The sequence below is a fragment of the Alosa pseudoharengus genome, unplaced genomic scaffold, assembly GCF_046254945.1.
Source record: "Alosa pseudoharengus isolate Yale_2024_CS ecotype anadromous, Long Island Sound unplaced genomic scaffold, YU_APseudo_1.1 YU_APseudo_1.1_scf_20, whole genome shotgun sequence".
Taxonomy (NCBI): domain Eukaryota; kingdom Metazoa; phylum Chordata; class Actinopteri; order Clupeiformes; family Clupeidae; genus Alosa; species Alosa pseudoharengus.
In genome coordinates this window covers 34605893-34614607 of record NW_027468664.1, presented here as the reverse complement: position 1 = coordinate 34614607, position 8715 = coordinate 34605893, and the positions used below count along the sequence as shown (strand labels likewise).

The following is an 8715-nucleotide window of genomic DNA, read 5'->3' as shown; positions in this document are numbered from 1 at the left end:
GGGAGATTTCCCTGAGGGGTATTTCACAAAGGCAGAATTAAGACATCCAAGATAAGTGATAAAGCGAGGTTTGACATAGCGTTGTCCTGTCATCCTAGCTCAACTCGTTTCACTAATGCCAATCCAGGATGAGTAGGAGCGACTATGTCAAGCCAGGTGTAAGTAATTCAGGATGTGTGCGCGTTCTCGTTTCTGCTCCAAAGTGCCCACGGTTAGAATAAAAAAGACGCGAAAAATAGCATCATTCACACAAAGTGAACAACCGCTTTTGATAGATTAACAATGAAGTAAAGTTATCCTTTTTGGAATGGGGAATCATGTCTATTTCTGTAAAACAGCAGAAGTAGGCGTGGTAGACCAACTGAATGCAAATTTACGTATGCACCCACGTGTGAGTGCTTCCTTGTCTCGGCACGCAACATCATTAAGAAAGCGCTTGCCACTGCAAAGATGCACATAGTATGATATAGGCCTACCTTAATATTATAGTTGAAAATACCTTCGAAAACTTGCCCCTCCACTTCCAATCAACTACAGTAGGCTATTCATCAAACGTCTATCAATAAAATAAGCAAACAATGAGTACCTAGGCCTATGTTAATAATTATAAGGCTATCACAATTAAAATTAAATCCATATGGTAGTAGGCAGACAATCTGTTTTGTTTTGCGAGCAAATACATTTAGCTAATAGTTTATAAATGGAATAAAGCTCCTTAAAATTAGCACGGAGGTCTGATGTGAATGACAGGTAGCTGAACCAATAAGACCACATACTTACCATTCAAATTAACTTAGCTTGGCTGTTAGACCAGGCTAGGTGCAGAGAATAAATCCCCATGGTAACTTATGTGCCATCTCTTTTGTGAAACCAAGTCAAGGCTAAATTCATCAAGGATAACCTAAAAATCCCAGCTTAATCCCTTATCTAGGTTTTGTGAAATACCCCTCTGGTTTCTCCCCGAAAATACGGGAAAATGTCAACATTCGTCCCCATTAACATTGGAAGGGTTGGAGTTTATTCACGCCTAACAGCTTATATTCATTTGGTCAACTTTATACAGCCCTAAAAAGGCTAAATTTGCCTTTGGTTTACTTTTAGTTTACCGTGTAGCCTAACTTTAAACAGTGAGGATGCTTGTGCTTCATTCATCCACACATCCAGCTCCTAACGTTTTGACAAGCATTTCTACCAATTGACCTTGTTCCTGCCCATATCTAGCTTTGTTGTCTCCATCCTTTCTGTTTTTGTTGTTTGCAAAAAAATATATAGTATTTATTGGTAACCAGCAACAAGTGCAATTTGTTAATCACTGTCATTCTCTCTCCTGCGCAAACAAAAATGTGTTACGTTCCACTTAGCAGTGCGTAATTCTGCTTCATAAAGTTGAACAAATTTGGTTATTTCATATACATAGCCAGTTTACAGTATGGTCTACAGTGTAGAGTTGGTAAGTCAAGTCAAGTCAAGTCAGTTTTATTTGTATAGTGCAGGGCAACTAATTTCCCCAAGGGGCCACATGACAAACTGGGACTGTTGAGGAGGGCCGGACCCAAAATACCGAACTCAAGTCTGAACTCAATTCTGTCCAATTCTATTCTGTTCTTGTATAACATTAAGTAAATCATATGTTTTTGTTTACTACTCGTATAAGAACAGATGAAAATGTGAGGGAGACAAAGGAAAAACAGCAATAGGCTATTTAATTTATGTCCAGTATTTAATCCTCATTCTCGAAAATGATTTTTTGACATTGACATTTTTTTTTTCAGTTTTCAAAGACTGATATAAAAAGTACTACAATATCTATATAATTAGGCTAGGCCATGAAAATGTGAAGGAGTCAGTACAACCATAGGCCTGTGCCACCATTTCATCAACACTCTGCTGCTACTGCTTTAACTTTATGCACAAAACTGTGATTGGTCAACTCGCCCTGTGTGTTGAGCCGGCTGCTTCAAGCAACCTGTGGGTAGTAGCATCATACTAGGTCGCTAACATAAGCTTTGCAAATAAACTCAGACATATTTTGGTTACAATGACGGGGTTATCCGAATGTAAACTATCTATCTGCCAGTAACGTTTTGAAATTAACACTTCGTATCGCCAACAAACAGCAGGAGTTCGTTCTGACAACCTTTGCGGTGGTGAGCGAGGCAGACTTAAGACACACAAAACTTTAAAAGGTTTACGCCGACTTAAAGGCAACTGCATTGTGTCGACGCAGAAGCATAAATTCTATTCACCAGCACAATTCAGTGAGGGTGTTTACATCGTATGCATCCACGCACAAATGCATGGGCGTACAAATAGCAGTCGCTTTCAAAATAAAAGCAACGATATTGATTTGCGTGCATTATCTCTATGTTAGGCTCTTGACTATTTGTTCTTTCACGGACCTTACGCGGGCCGGTCAGGGAAAGCCCACGTGCCGGATGTGGCCCGCGGGCCGTATGTTGCCCATGTATGGTATAGTGCATTTAACGTGCACAGAGTGCAACCCAAAGCGCTCCAGATATAAGACATTGTCAATGACACATAGACTAACAAAGACAATAGCGGACGGAGCGGCGTAGTCGCCAGCGTACCCGTGACACCAAGACAGAACTACATTTAAGAAATAACAAGCGCAAAAGATGCCAGACGGAGCGGCGTAGTCGCCAGCGTACCCGTGACACCAAGACATACAAGACAGACAACAAACAAATTAATAAATAAAATAAATAAAAAATAAAAATTAGTCCAATTTCCAACCGGCTGAAAATGTCCAAGGGCAATGATGACTCGCGTGAAACTGCGCACAGCTGTGTCTCCACAACCGATGCATGCAACGCCAACAAAGTTCTTCATCTCACTGGCAGTCTGGAGATAACGTGAACGTTAGGCCTTGTTAGTCTGGAGATCACTGGAAGCATAACAGTCCGAAGTCATGGGCGATCTTGTAGATCAGCAACTCGGTGGACTTTTAACAGCGACCGTAGTTGGTCCGTAATGCAGAGTCATTCAACGTTAACGTTAGTCTGCTCAATCCAGACTCCATGGTAAGTTATGGTAGGCCAACTTGGAGTGAATATACAAACAGGGGAAATTATTTGTCTACTCGTAGCTGAGTAGCCTGATGGTACAGGCAGATGCGTACGTAGACATACGGCCGAACACTGCAAGTGCCAATGAATCGTGCTCTCACGACAACCATGCCGTTAACTTAAATAGGTTAACATCACTCTAAGTTTGCATTCAAGCAAGCAAAACGATGATTTGAAGTAATCTGTTTCGCTGGAAGGGCAAGGGGGTAACAACAGGACAACACAGAGACAGGCCAGATGGCAGGACTAATGTTATGAGTATATGGGATATTCTACGGGAAAATATTAAAACGGCAAGACAGCGGGGAAAAAGTTAAAATGCGTGATAAACCCGGAAAAAGTTGGCACGTTAGGTATGTTTCGGCCCCTGTGATTATTTGTGAAATTGTGCAAACAGCCTTTTCGAGTCATTTGAGAAGGAAGGAGTGGTAGCATGCAAGCTCCCAAATTGACGCTCGTCTGAGAAAGAGTTTTGGATAATGTTCAGCTTTGGCAGCTTTACAATGACTGAGGAAGCCTAGAGACGAGTCGATAGCAACCAGTTCATGTGTTGAATTTGTTATTACCCACTGTGCTTTGTTGAATGGTCTCAATGTTTTATTGTTTTATTCATGTGAATACTATTTACTAGAGGAGTAACTATTCAAGTAGGCTAATGCAGTTATGCAGGAAGTGTGCATTTAGTAGGCCTATCCATGTTTATTGTGTTTCCACAACAATGTTAGTGAGTAAATCTACTGAAATGGCCACCGTCTTGGTGGAGTGTGATGTGTAAGATCAGAAAGAGCAGAGGTTGATTTAAGAACGTTAGCCTATGTCAGCATGTTTTCATAGCGCAAAGGAGCGCGGGCGGAAGACATTGATGATTGGCCGGGGAGGGTCATGTCTTTTTTGGAAATTCTGTTGGAGGGTCAATGAAAAACTTTTTGCAGGCAAGGGAGGGTCATGCAACTTTTGACAGAAGCACTGAAAATCTCTCCGGTGGTCCCTTTTATAAATAACGGTCCCTAATGATTATATGTACCACGTTTGAATAGTACTGGACCTTTACAAGTTAAGATAAAGGCAAAAAATCCCACTCCCCAAAAAAGGCAAAAAATCCCACTCCCCAAATGTTAATTGAACTTAAAAACGGGTGATAAATCAAAAATCAGAAAAATTCAATCTGTTAGGCTTGGTCTGTAGATGATGTACCTAATTCTGTGGGAATTGGAACAACAGTCTAGGAGGAGATAGATTAGTTTCAATGGCTGGAAAATTGACCAATGGTCAAATTGCTGTGGTTGACTTCATTTGATGCAGGAGCACTGAAGGAAGAACAAGAATTTTGAAAAAATTCCACGCGGTTCTGGAGATATGAGCAAAAACGTAAATGTGATTATTTTAGCGCCCCCTATGGACAGAAATGGGTAATTCCTGTGTAAGATCATGCACTAATTTGGGACCTATGGTAAAGAATTTGAGTACTTATTACGGTACTGAGAAAACATCATTTCATGAAAGGGTTAAAAAACAAAAACAATAGGAGTCCAGCAGCTTTTCTGCTTGGACACCTAATAATAATAAATAAAAGGGCAAACTACCAAACACAAACTTAACTTAATATAAGAAACAAAAGGAAATATAGCCGCAAACCTCCTTTCAGCCTACCCACTTGGGGAAGGAGGGGGGGTCCCCTGTGAGTTCATACATCAAATGTGAGATGAATCTGATGAAACTTCTAGTAATGGTAGAGGTAAGACCAGTGAAATAGCCATTCTATCTGTTGCCAGGTGGTGATACTATGCCAGAAATGCATTTTGGACATTACCATAATAACAATAATAATAATAATAATAATAATAAGAATAATACATTTGATTTAAAAACGCCTTTTAGGACACCCAAGGTCGCTTCACAGATAAAACAAATAGAAGGAAAAATATATATATATCAAAAAAGGAGTATAATCAATAAACTGAAGTTTCAACCAAATCAGCCAATGCTTCGTGACTTTGACACATTTTGTGTTTATTCAGAGAACTATTTAAATTCATTGCGCCACCATTTCGACACATTTTAACACCTTCACTATTTATCATCAACAACATCTTGACATCATGTCCTCTAATTTTGATATAGTTCGGATGAACCACCTAGGAGGAGTGTGTCGAAATTGATCCACCACATTGATCCACCATTGATCCTCCATTGTAATAGATCACATTTCATCAAAATTATTATCTCGACTTTCAACATGAAATAGGCCCTTAGAGTGTGCCTGCTATGGAAATTATGCAGGGCCTATGTTATGACATCACAAAATTGTGGAAATGGAAGGTCGATCAGGAATACACAAGGCACCAAACTACACGTTTAAGTAAGCCTGTTGGTATTTTCAAAGTGTGCTTCTGAACATACTCAGTCAGGTTCTCCATACACTGAAGTGATTTTTTGGAGAACAGTTTGAGAGAAAAATGTTTTAATGGAGAATGTATGCTCTTAATCACACAAATATTATTATTATTTTTTCATTTCTAATGAAGTCTTTGGTTCGTCACAGATCTGGTTCTTCTAGTTCTGCTTTAGTCCTTGATTATATCTGAAAACAGAAAAAAATAAAGAGATCATCACTTCATGTTCTCAGCAAACAAATGCATATACATCATATATGTACTTAAACAATTATAGGGGTCTCTTTAATTAAATTCAGTAGGCCTATATATCTGTTCTTTATTCTGATTCATGAGATAGCTGAAGCGTTATCAAGTTCTTCAATTCAGAACTCATTTTTTTAGACATATTATCTGGCTCTTCAAAAGGTTGCAGAAAGTTCCACATGAACATTAACAGGCCTTTCCAATGCAAAGTAGAGCGTGACAATTTTTTAGGAATCCCGCGGGTCACGGTATTCCCACGGGATTCCCACGGTATGGGAGTCAATTTCATTGTTGGTTACGTGATAGGGACGGGATAGAGCATAGCAATAGACGGCACCGAAAATCAAAAAATCTTGGAAACTAAATGGCAGAAGTGTGTAGGCCAATCTGCCCACCAGCTTTTTCTACTTTGTTTGAGTTTGACAGGTACGATCTTTCAAAACGCCATGTTATTTCCCATAGACATTTGACGACCGAAGGTTGGATGGATACGGAAGTTACGGAGGCGGGACTTATTCTGGAGAGGTCTATCAACGGGAGCGGGCGGGAGCGGGGCGGAGCCTGAAATTAAAGAAAAAAAATTATGCTGCAATGCTTTGTTGATTGGCTACTGCTAGCCGCAGAGTAGCCTATCAGAGCAGCTGCCCTGTTCACAAGCCAGCAATCACAATCAGCGTCTCTCCAGTCTCTCTCCAGACTCATACGTTGGAATTGCTGCACTCCGCAAAGGTTAGGCCTATTACGTAGTTAGAAGCCTAATAGGGCTGTCACTTTGAGAAAAATCAAATTCGAACGGATATCAAATATCAAGCAATGTATTCAAATATATTCAAATATCTACGACCCCCCCTCCCAAACAAAAAAACACTGTAACGGAGATTAAGGGCTGTATTTTGGGCACCAGCGCATGGCGTAAAGCTCGTTATTCACCCGCGGAAAGTTTAATTTGGTTTTGCATGTTTATTTTTTAAGCATTGCGCCCAGGGGTGTGGCAATTAACAACCTAGGGAGGGGCCTGGCGCGTTGTCTAAAAATCGCTATCATACACCACCTAAACCTGGTCAGAAGTCAATGGCGAGTTGTTCATATGCTATTTTAAGAGCGCATGTCAACAGTCATATTGCCAGGTGCACACACCATCCTTCTATCATTCATGAACGCACACCAGCGCACGTCCATGCAAAGCATTACAAATTGCACGATTACAATGGGAAACATAATTAGAATAAAGATATTACGAAATACTGTACATCTCATGATGAGTAGTTATTCACCATCATTTGCAAATTGGTAATGACTGTTAAAAGTGATTAGGGGAGAGGCGAGAGACACGTATGGAGCACAGCTGAAGACGCACTGTCACGAGATATAAGCAACTCCTCTGCAGGATAAATGTTGTTTTATTCAGTCATTTGAGCAACATTAGGGTAAGTGTTGCTTTTTCCAGCCTATGTTTTCGGTGGTAACCCATTGTCAGTCAATAGTGAAAGTAATTGCATATAACTGTCTTGTCGTTGACTGACTCCTTGGTGAAGTTAGTTTCACTTTGCCAATGAGTTCAAATAATAGACAAGTGCAAATGCGTGAAGGCTATGCTAGGTTTTTAGTAAAGCATGGTTTAAGAATGACTATTCCATACGGTCTCGCAAGCAGCCTCCTTCAAATGCACCGTTGAATGCCAAAATACCGATGCATTTATTTTTACATATCGCGCGTTGCGCACAGATGTCATTCTCATTGGTTTAAAATGATGTTACGCCCCAAACACACCCATATGACTGATTAAAAGACCTAGCAACACCTTGTTACGCCATGCGCTCCACTTTTGATAACGAAACCCCTCCCAATGTGAACTGGACATCCTACTAAATTTGAATAGACTTTTGACGAGTGACGATGCACTTTAGAATGTCATGATAGGGCCCTAGGCTTATGCATGAAAAAAAAAAAAAACAGAATCGGAACAGCACGGCACAAACAATAATGTGACAAACAATACAGCGACAGGAGTGAGGCCGGCCTATCCTAATTCATTTTTTTATATTGTTCGCTAGAAACACCAATCTATCAACTTGATCAGGATCAAGTGCGGCTCTCTTTTTATTGACGATGTTCCAGCATGGGTCTCCAACATGCATGGGTCTCTAACCCCCATGAGTCCCCAACACGTCACTCTCAAGCTAACTGCCCCCCTATTGAGCTTGCCAGAGGCTGAAGCAGGCTACTACATTTAAATACAATTGTTACCGCGAGGCATTCCAGCCTACGGAATTAATAAAACGTAAACCATGCATAATTTTAAAAATAACTAAATGTAGGCTACTTGGCTACGCAAAAAGGTTGAAAAAAAAAAAGCTGGAAATTCCGACACTCTTTAAACTACATGAAACTTAACGAACCATCAAATACCCCCTAGATTTAAGTGCCCACCAGTCTCAACATTTAGCAATATAATAAATCACTCCAAAAGTAAATTAAATCCCAAACCAAACAGAAAATCTTCTGCTTTTGATAGCCTGGTATGCCGCTCCAAACGAAACACATGTCTCACAATAAAACGCATAATGTAAGAAATAAAGGCCTGCATTGAATACAAGCCTGCCTGCCTGCCCCAAATAAATACCTGTGCTTTGCGCAGCCTAAATGAATAGTACACCCCGGACATAATTTGAGGATTTACAGAAAGTATGCAACGATGTTGGACACCTGACGATGCTCTGGCCGTCTACTGTGCCTCTGACTCCGCTGCCTCATTTGGATGGTAACTCGACAATTGACCGCAAAGATTGGATGTCCTGGATGCGTACAGTGGGTATCAGTTAAGTTTGGACGGTTTCCTGCATGAATTGCGCACACCATATTCTCGGCAGAAATGGCACAAACTGCAGTTGACACAAACAACCACAAGGTAGCACTTGGGAGTTCTGCCACTACTATTTTTGATGCGACTTGACTTACTGCTTCCATGACGCAGTTTCCAAGTCAATTTA

The 8715-nt window shown here is 40.5% G+C and overlaps 1 protein-coding gene across 2 annotated transcripts in view; it reads right to left on the bottom strand.

Moving 5' to 3' along the window:
- Positions 1-5340: 5340 nt before the first annotated feature.
- The window catches only part of LOC143136769 (mitochondrial pyruvate carrier 2-like), an 88926-nt gene continuing 85551 nt past the window's right edge, over positions 5341-8715 (bottom strand). Inside the window, exon 4 of one of the 2 annotated variants that reach the window (XM_076297458.1) lies at positions 5341-5667. In XM_076297458.1, the coding sequence (XP_076153573.1) occupies positions 5651-5667 (17 nt within the window). In that variant the 3' untranslated portion in view covers positions 5341-5650. The remainder of the gene's footprint in view (positions 5668-8715) is intronic. The other variant, XM_076297457.1, reaches the window with a different exon arrangement.